At 35.0% G+C, this 26,007-nt stretch overlaps 1 protein-coding gene across 1 annotated transcript in view; it reads right to left on the bottom strand.

The window, feature by feature from the left end:
* Positions 1-26,007, bottom strand: part of AFG1L (AFG1 like ATPase) — a 66,410-nt gene that overhangs the window by 29,239 nt on the left and 11,164 nt on the right. Inside the window, exons 3-7 of the mRNA XM_015622143.3 lie at positions 21,536-21,587; positions 20,809-20,910; positions 19,396-19,526; positions 14,118-14,217; positions 11,135-11,193 (exon numbers count right to left, since the gene is read on the bottom strand). Of these exons, the coding sequence (XP_015477629.1) occupies positions 11,135-11,193; positions 14,118-14,217; positions 19,396-19,526; positions 20,809-20,910; positions 21,536-21,587 (444 nt within the window). The remainder of the gene's footprint in view (positions 1-11,134; positions 11,194-14,117; positions 14,218-19,395; positions 19,527-20,808; positions 20,911-21,535; positions 21,588-26,007) is intronic.

Consider the following 26,007-nt stretch of genomic DNA (forward strand, 5'->3'; position numbering starts at 1 on the left):
CATGGAATCCTAATCAACAGTCAAGGAACTAATTGGAGTGCTCCGGTTGTTAGCAGTTAATTGTCAAACCCATAACTGCAACAATTCGTTTCCATTTCTTAAGATGGAGTTTTAAATTTTCAAATTTCATTTTGGGCTAAAATTCTTTTGAAATAAGTACTTAATAACGAAGCTACAGTCAGTCTAGTGGAACCATCCACAGCTTCCAACAGATTTTTTGTTCTATTGAGATATTTAAAGTCTGACTTACCCTATTCAATTCAAATGCATAAAATTAATTAGTTACACAATTTATTTTGAAGTCATTTATGTATTTATGTATACAAAGAGCAAATACAATTACAGAATTGAAAATGCAATTAGTAAGTTAAAAATGCAGTGCAAGCATGCAGTCATTTCCACTGAGTGTCACAAAAACTATTCCAGAAGGAAAAAAAAAAAGTAAAGTTTCATGGCTCAACTCAAGATACAACACTTAAGACAACCATCTTTAGACAGAATAGATAAAATCAGACTGTCAACAGACATACTCTAGAAAAGTTACTAAATACAGACTAACAAATACATTTTTTTCCAGTAAGCGCCTCTGATATTCCTTTATTCCTGCAATCAAAGACAGTAGCTATTAAAATGTTTGACTGCTCAAGAAATTAAAGCACACAGCAGATCAGGATAGATTATTATGAAGAAAGAAAGTTCAGAGAATTCCAAAAGGTAGTCCAAGTTAGATGGATAACCTGCAAGTTCTCAAGACATGTGTCACACATGTCTCCCCTGTGTCTCAAAAAGCCCTGAAATGCTAGAGATGGCCTTGTGGTCCACAATAAACACTGCACTAAGTATCATGCACCCTCTGAGCTCACATTTAGTGACCAGCTGCTAACACTTGATAATGCAGGTGAGTAGATATTTCTTAACCTTGAAGATCACTGTAAGTCAACCCAATTACCATTCTCTGCTCTGAATTTTAATGATATTAAAGCAAAAAACCAAAAAAAACCCAACATATAAATCAGACCACATATTAGACCACAAGAATAGACAAACTAATCACCACCAATCCTAATCAACAGCCAAAGAACTAACTGGAGTGTTTAGATTAGCACTTACCTGTCAAGCCCACCTATCTGAGGACCTCCAGAGAAGGTACAGGGGAACAGAGATACAAGAGTGCTTCAGTTTAGGAGGATCATCACCTTAATTCCCACACCTGCTGGGTTTCCACCCTTTCTCACCTGGGTCAAACCAGACACCTGGAAATTGCAGTGGCAGCACTATATCTGCAGTATCAAATGTTCATTTCCCATATGAGCAAAGAAGAGTCCAGTTCTATCCCCAAGCAGGCAAAGCTGCATCAATACTCTTGGCCTCTGAACAAGCACATTAGAACACCTACTGTTAGTAACCATGCCTATCTAAGAAGTGCAACTTCCAGCCACTCTTTCTGAGGAAAAGGAACCACATTTTTCGCATAGGTCTCATCCTCCTTTTCAAATGCATCCTCTGATTTGGTCTCTATTAGCAATACACAGGATCACTAATACTCCTTTCCTCCAGCAAATGGGAAAATAATTAGATCATTCATTTGCAATCACTTTTCTAATACATTTACATTCAGCCTAAGATGTTCTCCCACATCACACACCATGCAGACATGTGATGAGAGTCACCAGCTAACAGCAAAAGAGTTCCTCAGGTAAACAAATCTCACCGGACTTAAACATTTTTATTTTTCATTATTTGACTCTATATAGTGTTAAATTATCAACTAGAATATTATTTCTTCTTTCTTAAAATTCTTCCTTAAGCAATTTCAATAAAAGCTTTCTCCATCCAAAGGATACCATTATAACTGGCATTTTCCATAACTATGGTAGAAAAAGAATCACCTTAAAAAAAAGTGTAGTATCAATGAAAAAATGATTGCTGATATACAAAACATACCCACAGCTTTTCAATTCAGTATATATATATATATATATATATGTAATACTCTGAAAGTGTCACTAACATGTGACAGGCACCAGAATGTGAAATTTCAGAATGCCACTCTGGTCCATCTGGAACTCATGAGCTGGACAGATCTGTCCACAGCATGCTGAGAGAAGTGTCTAAGGGTAAGCACAGTTTCCTCTCTGGTGCAGCTCTACAAGATCAACTAGACTGTCATGAGCATGCATGGTACAGGTGAGGGACCTTCAAAAGGCTGCTCCTTTTATCCTTTTGTCTTACTTGAAAACAAAAAAAGCATAAACAAAAAAATGGAAATTAATTAACTTTGTAGCACTCCTAACTTTCTTCTCCACTAATCCATGGGACTGAGATGTACTCAGGGAGAGGAGGAAGGAAAAAGGGAATCACCAGGTATTTGGTTGTAGAAAAAAACTTGGTCCAAGCATTGTTGGATGTACATATAGTTTTTGTCTCCTTGTTCAGATGTTGTTGAAACAGTAGACTTTAAAGAAAATGTCAATGAATCCTCATAAGCACTATACATGACCTCTGGGGTAATTAGCAATCATTCAAAAGCAACAAGACTAAAGTGTTCTATTCTTTATTACTGTCAGCTCTCTTCTTGATCAGCATTTTAATAAAGATGGTTCATTGCTAAGACAGTTTCATGAATCAGTCATAATTACATTCTGACATGCAGTGAATAGTAAAGCAAAACTAAATATCACTTCATCAACCTTTCTAACCTTTGTGCAAGTATTAACTGTAAATAATTTTTACACAATCTTACAACAGAAAATCTGCATATTTCTTAGCTTTGTACATACTCTACCCTAACTGAATTTCCTGTGACCTATACCTGAAAAAAAACCCCAACATTACAATCAGGAATAATTACTTATCTGGCATGATATTCAGCTATTGCCTTTCATAGACCAAATTAACTTCAAGCAGAAAAGGCTATTTGCTCTACAAAACATGCAATGCTTTACAGGGTTAACTAAGGATTTTTTTTACAGTCTTTTCTCCTATATTCTTTTGCAATAAGGAAATATGGGAAATCACTACAATAACCTCAAATACTTTATGCTTATTCCAACTGCAAACACTGTAACAAAACTTAAAAAAAAAAAAAAAAGCCACATAAAAAACCAAACACCAAAGAATCACATGAACAAATTTTGAGGAAAACACTCTAAATGTCATCCAAGAATCCCGTACAATACCAGGGAAAGTAATCACTCTTCATTTGATTTGGGATAACAAACATTTTGCTTGTGAATTATTTTTCATTGGACTTAGAGCACAAAGATCTGGGAAAAGAAATATTGCCAAATATAACTTTTTCAATCAATCTTTTTCTTACACTTGTGACAAGAACATTTAAACTTTAAACTGAAGAGTTTAGCACAGATAAATTGAGAGGCAAAACTCATTCAGTGAAAGTTGCACAAGTTTACATTACAGCCTTCAAAACTTTAACAACTAAGAAACCCCACCATTCTTGCTACCACAAGGAACATACGATCTATTGTACAACTTTTCAATAACTTATTTTAATGTCTAGCTACAAATCAGCTACCCCCTAAGAAGAGGAAAAATAGACAATTAACTTGTAAAATAATGGTGCATGAATAAAAAGAGAGACTCTTAAAATGTACTGTTCTGTGAATAGTATTTCAGATATTCAAACAAAAGTGAAAGAATTCAGGAGGTACAGATGTGGCTGTGCCGGCTCGGAGACAAGTAGCCTCTCCTTTTTCCAGTCAGGGAACAGAAGAATGGCAGAGTAAACTTCATGCACTAAGAATTACACTGAACAGTGCTCCTCATTTCACATCACTTTGGAAAAAATCTTCCTTGCAGAATAAGAATAAATACAAAAGATAAAAAACCCACCTGCAAACCACAAATCACTGCATAACACCCAGTTTTGCTAAAGGACCAGTAATGACTGTAACTTTCAATCTCCTAATAAGCAAGCTGTGGCATTCTGTGAAAAACAAACGCCAAGAGTTCACACTGAATTTATAACATGATGTTTCGTAAGCTAAGGGTCAAATTCATCCCAATACATGTACTTCACTGGAATTATACCCTGGACGAAGTTATTTGTCTAGATTTCTTTTATACTGTTGTTTTTCTTTTTAACATTTGATTTGTATTTCTTTTCCCCAGTATTAGCCTTTGCTCCTGCCAGAACTGTTGGCAGGCAGGGAAAAAAAAAAAAAAGGAAGGAAAAAAAAGTAGTCATGATTTACGAAACTGAATTTCCCAGAATAATAATAAAAAAAAAAAGTGATTAAGTTCTAAACAAAGGCTAAAGATGGCTTACGCTTAGCTCTGATGAGGTCCACTACCTCATTACCCACAACTGAAAACTTCTGATGCATTTTGTTTCAAGGGAATCCAAAAGTCCTTGCTGTAAAGCAGGCTGGGGGGTGCAGGGTCCATTCACTCTTTCTGTATCACAACCATTATGTAAGAAGTATAAAACACTGCCTTTATGCTGCCAAACCACAATGACTCTTCTTACATCAAAGGGGTTTTGCCACTAGGGTTTTTTTTCTCTGAAATTTATTCAAGCCAAGGGCAGGGAGACAACAATTCATACACGCTAATTACACCTAATTATCTATTCCTTTTTTTTTCCCCTTTCCACCAGCTTCGGCCAGTGTTATTTGCTATCTGGGTTTCTCACAACCTCCCCTTGCCCTGTCCATCCAACTCAACAGCAAAGTCTTTGAAGAAAACAGTTGTGGCTTCTTAGAATCTAAACAATATAAGGTTCAACTCAAATTAAATTATTCTATTATTAGTTTTGACACATTTATGTGTTAAATATGAAGGCCTCTTGGTTAATTTGGCAAATTCCTCACATCTCTTCACAACTAGAATTGCTGGTAACACCCTCTCTTGTAGGAGCTTCTCCTCATGCTTTCTTTTCATGATCTAAATGAAATGTTTATTGGATTAAAGTTCTTCTCTGCAGACCTCCACGGTGGCCTGTGACAAAGAGCTTAAAAGCTTTATTAATTGGCTCGGGCTTTTTAGGGGGAGGCAGGACCTCATTTCACATTACATCACAAGCAAACAGAACTGCCACGTGTAATTAGACTAATTTATCCTGATACAGCAGGAACCAACTATTCCATATCTATGATATGCTTTCACTTACTCATTTTAATCAAGGAGCAAACAAACCAAGCAAGAGCTCAAGAAATCCTAACAATTAAAGAAAGGAAGAAGGCAGGAAGTCTGGCACAGAGCTACAGTAGCAACTATTTCATCCTAAAACTAAGTTTTGATCTGCATCTAAATAAACTGTCTAGAAGAAAGTATCTAAGACAGATATAAAAGGTAAACAAACTGAACAGTTCATCCCTTGAGAACACAATAAAGCAATAGGTACATTATAAAATAGTGTAACAGTTACATGCTCTGAACTACAGAATCCAAATAACCCTTGTGTTTAACACACACACAAACACACAGAAGCTTAGAAGGCTGAATGCAGAAGGGATTGGTAGCTTCTAATCTGACACCTTGCTTTCTATGTACAACACTTTATTACTTGATAGTCTCACAAATTTATCAAACTAAGATTTTCCAGAAATTATTCTGAGGTTCAAAAAAAATACTTGCAGTACAAAATACTTGCAATCATGCTGTATTTCCTATTTTTATTTTTTCTGTGTTTAATTAGGTACACTTCACAAAAGATGAGCACTTCTATTACTTGCACAGAGAGAGAACAAGAACAAATGCTCCTTCTACTTAGGAGTTTGCTTGGTTACATACTAAGAAGGGAAACAAAAGGCCCAACATCTTCAGTAATGAAAAAGTCAATTGATAGGCGAAGCCATCACAATATCAAAGGCCTAATCCCTGCAATTCTGACTCAGGTGACAGTTCACAGGGGTCAGAGTGGCTGACACTGACCTCAAAAGCAGGTTTTAACTATTCAACATACTGAAAGCTGCTGGGCTATCACACCATTAGACTGGAACAAACTGACAAATCAATTTCATCAAGGAGATGACTTTTTTGGGAGGGGGGGAAGAGAGAGGCAGATCCGCCACTCAACAAATCCCTGCATTTCTCACACAGGTGGTTGGACAAAAGCTGACTGCACCATCAAAGACATTTTATATCTACCAAATGCCTTTGTACAAAACTAACTCCCACAATTTCCTTAGGGGCAGCTCTAAATGTTTTTTAAACAAGTCTTTTTCACATTCTCATACTAAGCTATTGAAAACTGAAAATACTTTTAAATTCCCCAGTTTCCTGCTTTGTATGAAAGGGTATACTTTTAATTAAACCACAGCCAGCAACATTCTAAATAAATAATCATTAATGATTTCAAGAAAGACAGGGGAATACAGCATACAAATAATGCATTGATTTCTATTTGAGAGCGGTGTACAATGCTTACTTACAGTTAAAAGTCGTTTTAACCAAACAGTTTTAAAAGAAATAATTATTTGGTCCCTAATAGCAGAAGAAGAAAAAAAAAAGTGGAAAAAAGACACTGAAAGTAATTTCATGTCCTACTGACAACAGATTTCTGTCTGATTCTTCCCATTTACTCAAAGCAAAATGCAGGTAGCCAAAGCCAAACATTTTTTTTCTAAAATTGGGTCTTTTAAAGTTATACTCAGACTATGAAGGGCCTTAAAACATTTTGACTTTCAATTAAAAATTAGTGTAGTGTAAGTCTACTGCATGAAGAAAACCTGACAAAACACAGAAGTGACATACTTGGTATTTCAACACAGCTTGACATTTTGAAGCTTTATGCTACACTTCCAGGAAACCTTTGGAATCACAAGAACTGCTCACTCATATTACAAACTCTACACAACAAATTATTTGAGGAGCTTTCCTTCCTAATTTTCCAGAGAATGAAACATTGAACTAGCCATTGAATTAGAGTTAGGATTTCAGAACAGTTAAGGGTTGATGTAAATGTCTTCATTAAATATTGCCAAAACGACCACCAAAACAGTAAACTAAAGCATGCTTTCTCTCTCTTTTTCCTGCCAGGAGCCTCACATATTTACATCAAGTTGTTAAAGCTCTGCTGAGGGGCAGGAAGGCTCTGCAGAGGGATCTGGACAGGCTGGATCCATGGGCCAAGGCTGGTTGTATGAGATTCAATGGGACCAAGTGCTGTGTCCTGCACTTGGCTCCCAACAACCGCTTGCAGGCTCTACAGGCTGGGGACAGAATGGCTGGAAAGCTTCACAATAAAAAAGGACCTGGAATTAAAATTTCTTCACCAAAAGGGTTTGCCAAGCAATGGAACAGTCTGCCCAAGGAAGTGAGATACCATCCCTGGAGGAAAGACATGCAGATGTGACACTAGGGGACATGGTTTAGTGTTGGACGTGGCAGTGATGGGTTAACAGTTGAACTCCACAGTCTTCAAGGTCTTTTCCAATCCTAACAATTCTGTGATTCCAAGATACATGGCTTTATTTGTAAATCAGCTTCAACACATTTAGAAACTTTGTATATTTCTTTCAGGTTGAGAGTAACAATTTTTGGAGGATTTCTGCTCTCTGCATTTGAACCAAGTTAACTGTGAGCAATGAATGTTTTTCTCAAGAACTGTCTTTAAAAAAAAAAAAATCACATAGGAATTCCACACACTTTAAAATGCTCAGCAAGAGATCCTGGGAGATTAAAAGCTCAATCAGAAGAGTCTGAATCAAATTACAATTATAGAATTAAAAGATTTTTCTTCCTAATGCTTCTTATCTCTGTAAAACTCTATCTTTGTAAAATTTCATGGATTGAAGAAGTACTCTTATCTGTTGCAGAAACTACATCCTTTCATAAGGAATACTGGGTCCCAAAGAATTACAGCCACAATGATGAGCTGATCAACTCAGAGTTTTCCCCTGTTTATAAAAACCTGGAGTTACAGGATTAAGGAATCACTGAAAAAATACATCTCAAACTATTTAATATTTCAAAAGAAAACACTGGGATAAGATAAGAATTGAACAGGGAACACACACAGGACAGGAAAAGCTGCCAGTGGTGTTACTGACCTGCCCAACAGCACAAACCTGGGGCTTTGATGTGGCCACCAGCTGTAGGATCTGCAGCTTTCATGTAGCTCTAAAAATTGGAACTTTTCAGTTGCAACCCCACACAACCGTCACTTGCCCCAATAATCTACCACCTAGAAAGACAATATGGACAAACTTTGGAAGATAACTGTATCTTCCCTAGAGTACTATTTTACCCTTTTGCTTATTCCACAGAAACCGTTTTGCAATTATCTTTGTAAGAAACAGGAACTCAACACAGATACTGGAATTCCACAGACAAGAAAATAAAAACAAAATTGAGGATGAACATGGGTAACTCTAGATCTAGGGAAGAAACCATTACTTTTGATCATTTGAAGACAAGAAAAGATATTTGTGTAACAGTTACCCAGGTATCTAGAAACTATGTGTTCCACTGATGAGGAATGAAAAGAGCCTGAAACCTATTTCAAGTGAAGCATTTCTTCACAGAACTATACTGCCAATGCTTTCCATTCATTCCACCTTCCCAAGAACATTTAAAGCAATTTGAAACTCCTGTGTTGAACTTGAACTACTTTTAGTGCTCAAGTCTTATTTTAAAATTTATGATCATAAAAGTTCCTTATTAAAAAAAACAAACAAAACCAACCCACCTATTCACTCCTGCTAAACCCCAGACAAAAGCCCTCTGGGAGGCTCTGAGCCCAGCTCAGTCCCAGCTGTCAAAGCCAGTACCAGGGGACAGGTCAGATGAGACCGACATTACCACAGGCACACACAGCTTGGAGTGAGGGAAAGGTAAAGAAGACAGAAAATCAAACATTTGCAAGCAAACAATGCAGTATTTTCCCTCACATTTTCACAAAAATCCTAGAAGAAATCGTATTTACATTTCCTAGTCACAGAATTATGCACAGGTGAGGCAGAAGCTACTTTATCCATTCACACCAAAGCCATCACACATGGGTGAGGCCTAAATCTGTATTTCTCAAACTGTCAAAGACAGAGTATCAATGTAGTTTTATCCACACCTTTGTAACATAAAGGTCCACAGTAAAATATTACTCTAGAATACATTCCAACGTGATTTGTAAATGCTGACTTCTGCTGTATTGAATTAAAAATGTAGATTTTGCTATTTTTTGATTAATAATTTTAATACTGTGCCCTTATCCTTCCACTTTCTAACCCGGGTCAGAGAAGCATTTTGTGAATAAGCTTTCTCTGATCCACCTTTTGGTTGTTATGTCTTTGGGAAAAAATAATATTACATTGGTAATACTTACTAAAGTGACATTGAAGGCACATATATTTAGAGCAGTGTTAAAACACAAAGGTGCTGGGAAAAAGAATGACGATAGGAAATCCAGTATTTTAGAAAGGCCCTTGTGAATTGTGTTAACATTTGCTTCTCCCTTCCTTCATTATGATGATAATATCAATCTGCCTCTAGTCTAGGTTGTGCTACTTGTTTGTTTTTGCAGTACTCCATTCTCTAAACTAAGCCACCTTTATTACTTCTCTCAGCATTCCATCTGCTCCCTACTAAAAAATTTTTGATTACCTTCCCAGTCCTGATGAGGTGTTCTGATGCATAAACTACATTTCACATTTTTTTAATTCAGCTAGCTAAAAAGAGAAAAAAGAAACTATAAATAAGCATACATGATAGGTATTCTTAAAGCCTGATGATCACTGAAATGAAAGAGCCTTATGTTTATCAGGGAGAAAACTAGGAGCCAACAAAGAAAGACATATAGAAAAGAATTATTTGCCACAGTTGCTGCATTTCAAAAAGCAAATGCAAATGCAACTTCTATGCTTCAAAATACTTCATGATTGGGAATTCTCATCCAATGCAGACAGTTACAAAATAAACCCTTTTCAAGAATCTGAAACGGAAGTGGTTGGTCATTTATTTTTATGTTCCTTACTTTTTTAAAGCCATCCAAGTAAGAACCACTCTCACTGGTAACCTCCCTGACTTCATACACAGCCATTCTGAGATGCACAAGAGTGCCACAGTCAAGTCAATGGCATATTAACTTTTAAACCTGGTAAATGTACAAATGTCAACATTAGATGGGATTTTCAAAGGTTCTTAGGCAATTAAGCAATCTTATGATTCTGAAAAGGCCCAATGAAAATGCAAGGCACTGTCAGCTGCTTTACCGCTTTACCACCTGAGCAGAAACATCCAGTCAATGCATCAATTCAGCAATTCCAAATCTCCTATCACAAAGCCAAACCTACCTAAACTCTACCTTACAATTCTTTTATCCTAGATAGCATTATAGTTAACATTATTTATGAATTTATTCTAGCAATACTTCTGTGAGGTAGAGAAACACTGTTATTTCCATTTTACATGTCATGTCAATCCAGGCAGAGCAGGATACGAGAGCTGTATGTTAGCCTTCAATACCATAACAATACAATTGTAGCTGGAGAATAAAAAATATCTGCAACTTGTCCAGAACTTTAAAGTGTCATTTCAGCTTATGTTCTTTTTAACAGCAAAATAAGCACCAATTGTGTTATTCACAGAGGAAGGAGCCTCTATTTTTAAATTTAAATGAAGCTGTTGGAGTTACAACTCAACACAACACGCAGACTGAAGGAAGCTTGCTTCAGAGCTGCTGCTTGTTGAACATTATGTGAAGCCTCACAGCCACTGAAAAAAAACTATTTACATACAAGAAAGACCCAGAAACAAGGTAATTGAGGGATACAAAACAAACCCTACTTTCCTTACATCAAAGTAACAGCAAACTGTTCTAGCATTACAAATGTAAGATATCCACAAGTACAAATAAACAATATAAATGTTTGACTGACACTATGTTTCACAGCACACATGCACTGCCAGGAAAGTCTTATCCAAACAAACACTTTCTGCTGCCCTGTCAAAAAGATAACTTTGTCATGCTAACAAAGTCCAGCTTTAAAAACATGTTAATTCCAGAAGGAAAAAGTCCCTTCTTGCCTTAGCTTCAATTAGTTTTGCTTGAAATAGTTAAGGCAGATATACATAATCTGGAAATTTGCATCAAAACAATCCTCTAAAAATCTTCTACAAATTCATTAATGAAGTAGGAAAAACTGAAAAGCGTTGAACAAGTGGCTCTCCTTACCTTCAGCACAGCAATGAATGGTACAAAATTAGCCCTCTGAAGACCATTTTTATAGAGATCTGAAAGAAAGGAAATCAGTACCATTTTGCTACTTAGTCTTAATAACATTGGCTTGTCTTCTAGTCTAGCAAATAAAACTCAGTATTGCTAAAGACAGGAGGAGGAACAAAAGGCAGTAAAGGAGAGCTAAAATCCATTTCTCTTCTTTCACTGTATGCAAATTCAATACAACATCAAGAAAGAAAGGAATATCCTGAGGAAGTGTGAAAATGGCAGGGAGAAAAAAATTACTTAGATCTCTAATGACATATAACTAATTCTAGCAGAAGAAATTACAACAGCATCTGTTTTAAAGTGAGGGTATAAAAATATTTGTAATGCTGTGTATACATTGGTATAGATAGTGAGGCCAAACTATGGAACTGCTATATCCAAATATTTGGCAGAGTACAAAAAACTCACATAAACTAAAAATACACTTTTGTCTTTACAAAGGCAACATTATTCTTGCTCAGTGCACTGCGGTACATTTTATCTTCTAGCAATTCTGCCAGGTACACCCCCTCTTCAAAAGCAAGAATAAAGATCACCCCTAAGGCCAAAAAACTGAAAATTAAATTAGTATGTAAACTTAGGCAAAGTTGCTAAAAATACTACTGAATAAAGAAAAAAAATTGTACGTTATGTAACAAAATGCAATCTGCATTATCAAACAAAAAACAAATTAAAAAAAATGCAAAGCAGCATTTTCATCTTACTTTTTTCTATATATTTATACAACATAAACTTTCTTCTCTGAAAATTATCCATCTGCCCAACAAGTTCATAACAGAATGACTTCTTCTTTGAAAACACAATCACTTAAAACTGTATCTGCTGTTTCATTAATATTTGGAAGCCTTATAAAAAGGCAGCTTAACACCTATAACTGACAGAAGGAATGAATAAGAGAATACAGACAGCTGGCAGAGATATCACCAAAATTTCACACAAAGCACATGCCAGGTCATGATTATCCTTTCTATTCCCCATAAGGCCTGAAGGCAACAGCTATACTAAAGCTTTTATGCTTTACCAAGACCTCACAGTGGACAGAAGATGCTGCACCCATGAGACACCATCAGGGCACTTACAGAATGGCTTTCACAAAATTTGATATGTATGCAGAACATTTAGAAAATGATCAGCAAAGGCAATTCCATTATCCTAATTACTAACAAAGTTCTAGGAAGCCATGTATCATGCTCATTCCCAACTCAGCCAATCAGAGTGGTCATACATTTGTTAAAATACACAGCAATCAATTGCATATTTACTTGCAAAAATCAGTGAAAATGTAACAGTAGTGTAAGACAGCTACTCCCATCAGTTCTTCAGCTAAGAGGGCTATGAGCTTTGTATCATGTCTCTGTTTCATGAGGATCAGAAAAATAAACAGTCATTTTGGTGGAGACATGAAGCCAGGACTCCTCAAATACAACCTCAGTATTTCCCCTCACATTCTCCTGTTCAACACAGCTACATGTATCACTAATGGTCAGCAGCTGGGCACATCTGCTCTCTACTAAAAAAGCCACTTTTCCCCTTTGCATCCACAAGAAAATAATCTCTACATTCAGTCTTAGATATTGGTGTGGCATATTACACTAACCCAACTCCCTTTCCTGCAGGGGGATGCCAGATACACCATGAGCATGCAGGAATAGTGACCAAAGAAGAGAAAGGCATCAGCCAACACCTGGACTGTAACATAACTCAGCTCTGGAAATGCTGTTCTTGACATCCTCTGGGGTACTTAATACAGGTGGATGTATTTCAGGTTGATACAGTGACTTAATATATATGAAAAACATCCAGACAACAACAGAGATCACAAAATGACTTCTTGATTTAAAACATTAACTACAATTTTCACGCTATGATAAAAAATTCTCCCGAACTTTAAAGTGCAGTGCTTCGAAAATGATGGCTCTCAAGCGAGTAAAGCACCAGCATTCAGTCTATCTGAAGTCGGCGCAACTACAGAAGGTACAATTTCATCTTGTTTGTGCAAAAAAAGGAAAATAAGCCAATGGGAAATATTTTCTCCCTTAAGAAAAACATTTGGGTGGGATTTTTTTTTTTTTGTTTTTTGTTGTTTGTTTTTTATTCTAAAATAAAGCTCATCGTAGAATTGCCTATCATTAGTGACTGTCTTTTACTCAATTAATTTGGGTAGGAAAATTAATGGTTGCTACAATTAGAAATAAGGTAACTCCTGAGTATTTGAAATTGATCAATCTGAAATGTCACAAAAGTTTATGCATTATGCTAACTGCTAACATTATACAACATAACATTTTTCTCCTCTACAAAAAAATTGTTACTGCATGTTTAAAACCCATAAAGATTTGGTGACTTCATAGAAGAATCTACTTAGCTAGTCACTATAAGTGACTAGTCACTATAAAAAAAGAGGTAGAAATGGAAACAACTGTCCACTTAATTCCCTCAAACCACTTAATAAGAATGTAAGAATGGCATCTTGGTGACTGGCTTTCCTTCAGGCTGGTAGACTACATCTGCAAATTTCTGAGTTAGGAACTGGGAAGGAATGCAATCTCATTTCCCTTCTTTTGAAGGATCTGATCTTTCCCTATCCTTAAACACATTCAAAACAGGTGATATTTTATCCCTCCTCAACTGCCCCGTGCCCAGACACCCTCTCACTGGTTTGGATAGAGTAGAGGAGATCAGAAAACACAGGTTTTGAGAATGGTGGAGGAAGGAACACTCTGAGTTTGAGATAAAGAAGGGGAAAGATTAAGTGAAAAACCTTTCTTCTTTAAGAACAAGAAAAAGCAGGGGACAAGCTGGAATATCCCCGGTTCTTGCAGTCTGGAGAGTTCATTAGTATTAAGTACTGTATGACATAAATGCAATTGTTTGTAAGATGCTGAGATTCATTGGATTTGGGTAATACTGGTAGAATGTTTGTTTTTACCTTCTGGCGGCCTGTTAGATGTTGCCACAACGACAACCCCATTTTGGAAGAGATTTTCAAAAAGCTGCTTCAGAATCATGGCATCAGCAATGTCAGTGACCTGAGAAGACAACAGATTTGTTTTATCTTGCTTTCAGCTTCTGCTGCAATAGATCTGCAAGTGGCTTTGTAGCTAGGAAAATGCTTGTTAGTGAAAGCCATGGAAAAAGATTCTAATTATTGCTTGGTGAGAAAAAAATAAAAGGGATAATTAATAAGCAGTGAATGTACCATAGTCTTTCAAAACTTGCCCACTCTTTATTGCGGAACTCCACCATTTCTTTACCAATTGCTAAATTATTCCGTGTTAACTTCCATTATAAAACTACAGGTGGGAGACACAGAAAACAGACCTAAACATTTAAGAGCCTACTTAATTAGGAACAACATGAAAAAAAAAAACAGAAGATAGAAAGAGATACACACCGGCTGTTTTACATTTCTATTACCTTTGAGGCAAAGGTTTGCAGAGGTGAATTTAAAATGGTCATGAGACTTCGGAAATAAAGACAAGTAGCCAACTATACATAATCAGCTGCTGTTGAAAATAGAATGATATGACATAGATACTATTGTGTGATTGTTGCAAAAAACAATTCAACAGATGGCCCATCACAAAAATAAGCAATTTCATTGTTCTTTTTAAGTGCCTTCTATTACTGTCCATGAATAATCAAAAGGCAGGCAGTCACTTCCAGCACAGTCAGCCTCTTCTAACCTTCAGGCACAAAACACGAATGAAAAATAGAAATGGGTAGGACAAGTGATACTGGGGAGGGGTAAGAAGAAAAAATGACTACAAGATAAGCCATTAAGTAAAATTTCTTTAAGTACCTTAATTTTAAAAATTTAACAAATTTGCTTTATAGTAACAAGAAATAAAAGGATACAGGAACAATGCTGTAAAAAAAATATAAAGTTTTTCTGAAAAAACAGCAATTCATATTTTACAGGAGTTCACCATATCTTAATACATAAACCACCTTTATGATCATTACACTTGATTTTCCTGAAGTCCCTGTGGTTATTATAAAGACACTTGTTGCATTTTGGCTTGCCAAAATAGACCCCAGTTCTGAGGTAATAAACCAGTGGTGGCATGCTGAGAATTATACACTCCCATTACACAAGAGATTGACAGATTGCTGTGCTTTCACCACCTTAGATGTGTATGCTGTGATGGCAAAACATGTGAAGAAAGATTTTACCCAGCATAATGTTTTCTTCTACTCCACACCCCTCCATCCCCCATAATTCTCCCACTCCCAAATGACTTTTCTGGGCAGAAAAAAAAAAAAAAAAAGATAATTCTACACTAGAGACTTAGGCAAAAGACTTATGTTAAATTTCTGGCAGCTGGTTTTGAAGCAATAATTGTTATTCTTAATGAACAATATATAAACACTAGTTTCCTTCTTCCAAAGATTTTTTTCCATTTTGTTCTATGAATGCCTTAATAGGGATTTTTTTCTTCCTTTTTAAAAAACTAACTTTTACACAGTCTGTAACACATGGCTTGGATTTGCATATCTCTGCTCCCTAAATCTGAAAAGATCTGAAATTTTAAAAAATCATCATTCACTATCGTACCATATGTTTAATACACTTGCTTATGTTTCACTTATCAATAATTTATTTCTTCTGGATACTAAAATTTAGGAACTTGTCCCATTCCTGAAAAAAAGAAGACACACAAGGAATCACTCTAGATGTGCATCCTAGGGCTAACTGAATTTCTTGTACCACAAAGCACACCTAAAAGCCAAGTTTTAAAATTCTATAATAGGTATAATTTTGTAACAAACCTTTTTGTTTAATAGTACTACAAAGCATGCTATCTTTAGCAAACAGGGAATGAAAGAGTATTAATGCTCACATAAAACAAAACAGTAACATTCTCTTATTAATCAGAATTGTTATTTGATACAGAATTCTGAGCTCCATTACAAAAACAAGGAAAAGAAAAACACAAAACAAAACAATAACACAAAAAAAAACCCCAAAACCCTCTTTTTATCTAATGCAACTTAGGAAGGACAATAAATTTCAACACTGTAAAGCAGGTAGAAGACAGTAACTAAAGGATTGTAAGTTCTCATGTTTTTACTGTATCCAGCATTTATTGCAACTGATAATAAAAGCAAAGTCTACAAATTACCAATAAGGAGGGCCTGCTAGGGGAGAGAATGGAGAAATTTCATTAGCATTTAAGAGAAAAAAAAAAAAAAAGGAAAAAAAAAAAAGAGAAGACACTAGACTAATAGTTAATTTACATGTGTAAGTGCCTGAGACTCAGTCAGCCACTGATTGGTACAGTTCCACGTAATGAATGACAAACATAAGCATGTATTATCAGCAATTAGTATTAGCACAAAAATAAGAGCCTAATTTTTATTAGAGGCTTTTAATAGAATGCAGGTTAGTAAAAACTCTCTAAATTGTTCATTTTTGTAATCCAAATAGTACCATTGGTACCTTAAGGCTAATACTGCATGGTCACTCGGCTTCCCAAGAAGGAGGGACTCTGGTTTCTTTATCAATACTAACATAGCTTACAGTCCCCTGCCAAAATTAGAGCTTCTAATTACCTGTGTATAGTTATTTGGTCACTGCTAGCCACCCTGTGTTCTGAAATATCATAATTATAAATGGCTTAATTTTAGGGTTTTTCCTCAAAATGAAGACTTTTTAGAATGGCTTAAGACTTTTGTGATTAAAAGAATATTTTAATATTTCCAGTTAACTGTATGACAAAGATCAGGAAGACATAGCAATGCCTTAACAACCTGACAGCCTGAGCTCAGGATTGCTGACAAAATCCTGCTTCAAAATGGACAAACACAGAAGCATAGTGCCATCACTGAGGTCCTGGCCATCACACAGTATTTGCACAAAGAAACATTAAAACATAATTCTCTTTTTTAATACAACAATACTTTGGAACACAGAAAATTACTTTTAAAAGAAGTAGTGAAATATTTTTCTAGATCAATTAGTCAATTCTCCACTTGCTTAATAATTCTCTGGGTTTTGCAGGAAGATTCACTTTGGAATACTTCTGTTTTGCTTTAGCCCATTGTCAATGAGGAAAATGCAACCTCAGCAATGCTTTTGTTTCCTGAAGTTCTGCATTTGGTTTCCTCTGCAAAAGGAGCAATATGTTTTGCTGTCCCTGTTTAAAATACCACACATTAATTTCTGTTTTAAGATAAGTAAATTACTAATTTCAACTCATTCTACTTTTCTTGTTCAGCAGGCATCTGAAAGCAACTTGAAGTGTTTAAAGGAAATCCCAATAGTTTTCTGATGTTGTCTCCACACACAATTATTTTGCCAAAACAACCTCACTTTTCATCTGTCAAAACAGAGAGGTGCTTTGTCCACAAGTCAGAGCAGTGTATGCTCTTAGCCTGCAACTCTTTCCAGTTCCAGTTCAATCTAGCAATTCTTTAAATATGGGTAAATCAGATTGCAGGGAAATAAAGCCATGATCTCCACTACAGAAATGAGCTGCAAACATCCCAAATTAAATATGGCTCCTTATTATTAATATTAATTGTATCACCATGTGAACTCCTCTTCCAGTCACTGCACTACTTTATGATTATTTCAGCAGAGGGTTTCTTATCCCAAATTCAGTGCCTTCTGCAAAATTTCAGAAAGCTAGAACTCCTTTTAAACAGGAAACACCTGTGTAGAGTTCCACAGTACAGAAAATCAGTCAAGAAATCCAGCCATTCAGAAATCTGTGATTTTGGAAAATTAATATACCCAAACAGAGTAGATTTTAAAAATTCACTTAACAATGCAAAGTCTTGGAAACATATTTTAAAGTATAGTTTGTGTATTAATTTCCCAACTGCAACAGTTCAACAGAACAGGTGATTTTTACAACTGAAGTCATTGGTGTACCTCAAGCAAGTCAGCAGGGGGAGCAGGTAATCAGCCTGGAAAGAAAAAATACCATTGTCTCTCCCTTCAAAATGTGGAAACATGACAGACAGTCTGTAAACACTGCAATACTGCAACATGAAAGCAGTGAGCATTTATACAGAAAAACAGGTATTTACACTGATACATGGTACAGCCATTTTCTATCATTTGAGCATTTAATGCTGTGATAGTTAACACTTCCCTCTCCAAACCTTCCCATTTCTTCACAGTGTAAGTACAATTGTCTCTGTATTTAGATTTTACACTCAGGTTTTGGAAGCCCAGCATAATCGTATTCACTGGCAGCACAAATTAAATGATCAAACAGCAGCAATTGCAATGACCCTACACATTCTGAAACCACGGGACAAAGGACCACCCCTGCTTGAAAAATGCAAGAGAAACTTAAAACAAGAACAACTGTTACTTGACCAAAATTCCTTTCATGGGAGCTGACCATGAACAGTTATTTCCTCAAGTGTGCAGATTTGCAAAATAAAAGCTGAGAGATATAAACTGCTCCAACCATTTCAGAAATGTATTAATTTAACACCATAACAGACAATTAACAGTTAATAGATTATTTTACTGTTGGTGATTTGAGAACTAACATAGATCTGTTGCTCTGCATTTTCTCTCAGAATTGGAAAAAAAATATCTCAGCTGGTTAAAGCTGACAAATATCTCTAGTTTTTTTATTAAACATTGTTATAAAGAATTTTACATTTAAGTTTGTGACATGCCCTTAATATTCACAAACTATGCAAAACAGATGAAATAATCAAGTTAGCTTGGGCAAAGATCATTTTACATACTCATTTTTAATTTTCACATTAAATTCAATAGAAGTTTCTTAAAATCTTTAATCACATTTAGAGTGTTTGTTACATTATATGAACCACAAAGGCAAAGATCAGTGGCAACCAAGCATCAGGTGGAAGTGTACAGACTCAGTACAGGATGATGGCCCCTGCAATGAAGTATTCATGAGCCTCCAGGAAAACTCTAATACCTCCTTGAATGATCAGTGACTGGCAAACAAAAGCACTGTAAGGGGACTCACAATGCTAACCTGCTTCTTGTCTGTTGTGGGAAAAAAACCCCAAAGCCCACCATCTTCACAACTGTGAGGTGACTTTTAGTCTTTAACTTCTACTGGCCAGTGATTCAAATACTATACTAGCAGTAACAAGTATCCTATTTTAAGATCAAAAGTAATTTTATGAAGCTTCCCTTGAAGTGAAACTTCATAAAATTACTTTTGATCTTACAAAGAAGTGTGAAGGAGTAATTTATGACCTCTTACCTGAAACTCATCAAAACACAGGAGCGCAGCCTCTTTGCTTATCTCCTCTGCCACAGGTGCAATTGGGTCATATGATTTGGCCATAAATCCTGCTTTTCTCTTTGGTAAGTTCTGCTTAAGGCGATGTATTCCTTGGATAATAAAACAGAAAAGAACAACTATTTCTTACTTCTTTTTCTAAGATAGGAAGAACAAAATTATTTAGCTAACAAATAAAAAATAAACTGATCCAGTAAAAATAAGAAAACTTCAAACTTAAACCAGTTTCAAGAGGGTAAAACACTTTTCAACCACATCCACACAACAGTTAAAAGCCCACAGATTTTGTGATTCTTATTTTGTTTAGAAAGATGTAAAACAATGTCAAAAACATCTTGAATGCTATTCACCTACACTTTATATTCTATAAACTGATACAAATTGTTGCTTTATATTGCTCTGAAGACATTCTTAGAATGCAATTGGCTAAAAGAAGGCAGACATAGCACAGTTACACTTCAATATGTGAAGATGATGATAATGGCACAAAGTAAAATTATTAAATCCATACTTTACTGTCTCATGGATTGTATTGCATCTGAATATAAACAAAGATTCTGAAAAAAAAGATCCTGCAGAAGGAAGCTACATTTGTTAAGTTTAAGCGCAACTGACAAGAAATGGAAACAGAAAATCTCAAGTGACCCAGCAATGAAGAAAAGTGGGCACTAAAAAGTGGCTCAAGTTATTTACATGAGTGAAAGCTTCCCAAGAAAAATCCAGCTGTCACAACACTTGTAAAATGCAGCAATATTTAACAATTTGACAGTATTATAAGGTCACAGAATTTAGAAACAGAAGCAAATTTTAAAATATCTAGAACAGCATTCCTGTAAAAACAAAGCGCCTTATTCAGCCAATCAGAACATTTTCTGAATCTTAGGATGCACTTCTTTCTATTACTTTTTTCCTCTAAATTGCTGACAGTTTTACTAAGTTAGTCATCCAGAATAGTTCCCATTCCCCTTGGCATTTATAGCTGATTTAGTTACTACTTATTCAAAATACAGATTGAGTTTAACCTTCATGTTTTCAGTCTTAGCAATCATCTTCTTCAATTTCAGGTAAGCTAATTGGTACCTGGAAAACATTTAGTTAAGGATTTTATTCTAACCAATACACTTGAGCTATATATACAATGAGGTATGTATATTTTTCTTTCAGAAAAGATACTTGAGAAATAATATGCAATTAATATCTATGCTGGCATGATAAACAATGCTAAAATGCTTTAACTTTTCTCCTATTTTTTAAATTTTTCTTTATGCTTAAATATTTAAATAAAATTACAGTGATTAATATGAATATGAGACAGACTTTTTAATAGATACTGTATTTTACAAAATCCTTGTCAATACCTGTGTCTGCACTTACTCTGGTGTACATCCAACATGAAGCCATGAAAATGGACTCTCTTTTTCCTTTCTACTTCTAAGTGAGAGTAGAACATGTCCATCACCATTGTCTTTCCTGTGCCTTCAAATAAGAGCAATAAAAAACACTCAACAGATAGTTAATTTAAGAGAAGTATGTACTGATTACAGTAATGACTGTTAGTTTGGCCCTAATGAAACAACCATTTTCCACAGGGTAAGTAAAAGACCAGACTACTGTGAGGAACAGTTATGTTTTCTGTTCAAAAACTTGGAACAACTACATTTTTATTTTTCTGTTTCAAAATACAGAGATGGCCCAAAAGTTGCACAAATTACTTGCCATACATCAATAAAACATGTTAGTATTTCATTTGGAAAGCAAGTATGTTTTCATGCTGCACTGTTGCAATTAGAATATATGAATTCTCTCCCACAATTACTTCCCAAATTCTTAAATTGCATTCTTAAATTCTAGTGAATGGGTAACGCTGGAAACCACTACACATAGTAATGTGGTCCAATCAGCTTCCAGCACTGTGAACATGTACACTAGATCCAGAGTGTAATTATATTAAATAACATCATAATGTTGCATTCTGTAACATTAAACCATTGTTTAATTCATTAAACCAATAAAGTTACATAAACACAAAGCTTTTAAACACTTCAGAATTTGAATAGATGTGAATTTTGAAAAAAATCCATTGGATGCAAACAAAACTTACCAACATCTCCATAGACATAAAGACCTTTTGGGGGTTTGGTTTTGGCAAAGACCTGCAAGTCAAGAGAAAAAAAGTAAATGTAGATATGGGATAAAACAAAAGCAAGCACATGGCTGTGATAAAGAAAGAAAGTAGCTACATTTAACCACAAAGGTAGCACTAGGTAGCAAAGTGTAACCTTGACTAAATCATTAGCTGGGGATTCACAGAGTAATGTTATCATTGTGAAAATTCTGTATAAGAAGCAAAACAATTGATGAAGCAAACATTCAGGGCTTGGGTTTTGGGGTTTTTTTAGATCATTGTGAAAATATCCCCAACCCCATCCCTAGCATGTGTGCCTTTTTATCAGAACACACAAAATGATTCAATGTTTCTAAATCCACTATCATCAAAACAAATCCTTTCCCTCATTAAGCCATTTGATCAAACAGTCCTAGGAAAAAAGGATATAAAGTTACACAATATTGTACTATTAATAGATATATGCATTAAATACCTATTAGAGCAGATCTGCTAAAGAGATACACTATTAGGACTTACAGAAAATCAGTACTGCAAAGCCCATGAACACTGTACATCCTATTTCTCTCAGCTTTGGATATTAAACACAAAGTCATCTCTGGTTTAAACATGATTAAAATCAATGGAGTCACAGTAAAAATATGTATCTATATACACATGCATGTGTCTGTATATGTATAAATATATACACATATAAAAAATATTCTTTCAAAGTATGCATTTTATTAACCATTTTTTCAAGTGAGTTACTTCCATCAGGAATGAACACTGCTTAAAAAATTTAGATTTCTTAATATTATTATATATTATGATACCTGATATCTATTTTACTCAAGTATATATTTTATGGAAAAACTTCCAGTACTGCTAAGATGTTCAATTTGAAATAGTCCTCTTTCCCCCAGTAATCTGCACAGCCACTTCCAAGTACAATTCAATAAAGAAACAGTTTCTAAAAAACTGGAGAGCTTCACAAAATGCAATCAAATCCATGAAACTGAATTGACATCCACAAAAAACACTGCAGAAGAATATTCACTCATTTTAAAGTGCTCCACTTTCAGAGCTCTATGGGCTGAGCCCACATAGAGGAAAATTAAAATTGCAGCCCTGTGGTCTCATTTGGAGCTGGGTAATTGCTAAACAACTTGAATCTAAAGCACTTTTTCAAAATACAGTGCAATGGTAAAGAAATAGAGGAGTTGGTACAAAACACTAATTAAATATGAAAGAAAATGAATGACCAAAAAGTAGAAGGGTAGTATCTCGGGTCTATAGTACCAGCTCACTCAAAAAATATGCAAGCATGGCTCTTACACAAGAGCCCCTTTTAGATTTAATTCAGATCTCTATTAATAGGGTAATCAAAAATTTGTATCATCAATCTGTGGCTGGAAAGGGTTTCAGATGTTTGGAAACTATTCCATTAATTGACAAGGCTGTAACTATTTGCTAGTGCTTTGAAAGCATTGTAAGACAATTTAATTGTTGAATATTTTTCAGTGTGTACTTTTTAAGAGTTTGTGCTCAATAAAACTACTGATGCTCAAAGTTACAAGAGAAAAGGAGAAACAGACAAAAATCCAAATGAGATATTTGCAAAATAATTTCTTTGGGTTTAGTTTTAGATTACCAACAATCATTCTGACACTATAAAAGACTACCACATTCAATTTATTATACAGGAAGGCTGTATTAATGTGATCTGCAGTCACAAGAAGTGACACAAAGCTAGAAAAACAAATCAATGTGTAGAGTACAGCTATACCTCTTTTTGCAAAGGTTATACAAACAGAACAAAAAATTATGCCTACATTTTTATACCCATACTTCCATTCTAAAGCTTTTAATAATTACATTTAACTATCTTAATATTTGTCTTTTTAGGCATACTTATTTCCAGATAACTAACACGTTACAGGAAAAGGAACTTCGGGGTTTTTTTTTGGTTTTTTTTTTTTATTAAAGGAAATAAATATAACAGCTTGGGTTCCATAAAAGTTGATTTAAAAAATGTAACTAGTTTCCCTTTGAAGACAGCAATTTTTGAACAATATCTGATTGCTAAAAATTACGGACACTGTGGCAGATCCAAACAGATATGCTGAAGCTGATCACCTCTAAAAACAAATCAAATGTCAGAAAATGTCTTGTCCTCTTTCAGCAATTAAAGAAATTTTAGGAAATATTTTACATATACTTCTAAACATCACACTATTGACAGTTTTAGGATAATGACTTCCTCACTCCTGTCAGATATTGTGTAACTCTAAGAATTTGTTTCTATATTCTTTGGTTGTTTTGGTTTGGTTTTTTTCTTAACATATATTTTATTTTTTCTTAATATACATTTTATTTCAAAAAAGTAAAACTTTATCAGTAGATTTTTTTTTAATACTGAAAATTCAGACATCCTTCCAGTCTCAAGCTATTTTGCAGGATCACAAAATGGATTATTTTTTTTTCTTAAAATTATTCTAATGCATCTTCTGAATTCTGGAACTTGTCTAAGAAAAAGGGAAACTTCCACTAGGATTGCTGATAAAATCCCATCAACACTCTTGATTCAATTTAAATCACAGCAAGCAGTCAGTCAATGTGTGGGGACAATGAAAGCAGAAGACTGATCTTGGTCCCATGCAAACACACTCTGCAAGAAGGAAGGAGATCTAATGTAGAAGATCCTCCAGTCACCCTAAAATAAGGACAGTCTACTTTATTTCAGGCATGAAAGGCAGAAAAGTAGGAAATGTAGGAAGACAAACTAAATTAATTACTTCTCCTTGCTCATTTCCATATTATCCTGAGGTACATTTGGGGTCTTAGGATAACAATATTAAATTTGGTGACAATGTTTTCTCTGGCAATAATGGTAAGATTTAAGGATCTTAAAGATAGTATTTAAAAGGTACTAACCCAAAGATACTAAGTCATACACAAAATTTGAGTTTGAAGGAGAGAATATCTTTAGTAACATGCAACATCTTCCCATGCTCAGATACCAGAAGCAAGCAACTCATTTCCTAGGAGTATTTACATATTACATTTACATTGGAAAAACTTTTAAGTGCAAATGCATGTCAGTACTAAGACAGTTAATTAAAATATGCAAAATTCACGAGAGAAGTCTCCCAACAGCGGATTTTATTTTAAATGCTAACAAAACTGCTTCTTTCTCCCATTCTTTCAGGCCTCCTTTTTGGCTGCTGTTGTAACTGAAGATATTTTCAAGGTCTTGAATGGTGTTTACTATTGTTCATAGCTCTTTTCAAAACATGACCTCACTTATAATTGAGCTTATTTCAAGTCATTAGTACAGCAACTCAACAACTCTTAAGATGTCCCAATTGGTATTATTTTGAAAAGCTGGAGATCCAAAATGTCTATGCAAACTCTTACAGCCTTGAACTTCTATTCAGAGGATCTCAAAATATCTCAACACATAAGGCCATGTTTTCACCAAGTTGAAGATAGAAGTCCTTGTTCAAATTTGAGGAGTAATTTTGAAAAACAGAAGCCTGCTTGGTTGGCAGCAAGACTAATTGTTCTTCCCGCTGAGATTCATTCTAAGCTGATGCCCCAAAAAACCTACATCATAACAAAACAGAGTTCTATTACCATGAAGAGAAGGACTGCTGTCTGCTGCATCTGTGTGCCCCAGACTACTCATTTCAGAAAGGTCTGGCCTGTGAGGTAACACAAGTGCTCTAGTTTAAAAAAACTGAAAGGCCTCTATTGTATCTGTTATAAATATTTGCTCCCTAATCCTACTTTTTACTATATTTTGGACAATAAAACTATTTAGAGAAAAAGTGACAAAATAAGAACAAAGCTAAAACCAAGTCAGATCATTCTTGTAATGGTTCAGAAGTGCAAGAAGTTTCTATTTCTGGAATAGTTTCTGCCTTTTTGGAAGAGCCTTCTGCAATTCCATCACAGAAAAAACAGGCAATAAATGAAGGAATATTGGAATACAGAAGAGGCTGGTAGAGAGAGGCTTCTCTTCTACCACCCCTTTTTTTTCACTGCAACCTCTCAACCCCATTCCCTTCAACGACAGAGCCAGGAAAAATGAGCACACTTGAAATGCCCAACACCACTATTTTTTTATTTTGAAAATAGTAGATTTTCTGACAGTAGATTAATTTCTTCTCAATACAGGAGATTTCATACTAAAAGTGGGCTATTCAAGTTGTTAGAAACTTCCTGAAAAAGCAAGAAGTCAACCTACGAAATACGAAGTATAACTGAAAAAGTATTTTATTTTTTCAAAAGATATCCTCAATTAATTTAAAATACATCAATTTGTTTCATTTACATCTATTAAAACTCACTGAGTACAAAACAGAAAGGAAATCCAATGGTTTTATCACAAAAACATGACATTATTCAAAGTTACAAAGTAACTGGCCTGCATGAGAGGAGAATGACAACAAGCTGTTCACAAA

The sequence above is a fragment of the Parus major genome, chromosome 3 (assembly GCF_001522545.3).
Source record: "Parus major isolate Abel chromosome 3, Parus_major1.1, whole genome shotgun sequence".
NCBI classification, from domain to species: Eukaryota; Metazoa; Chordata; class Aves; order Passeriformes; family Paridae; genus Parus; species Parus major.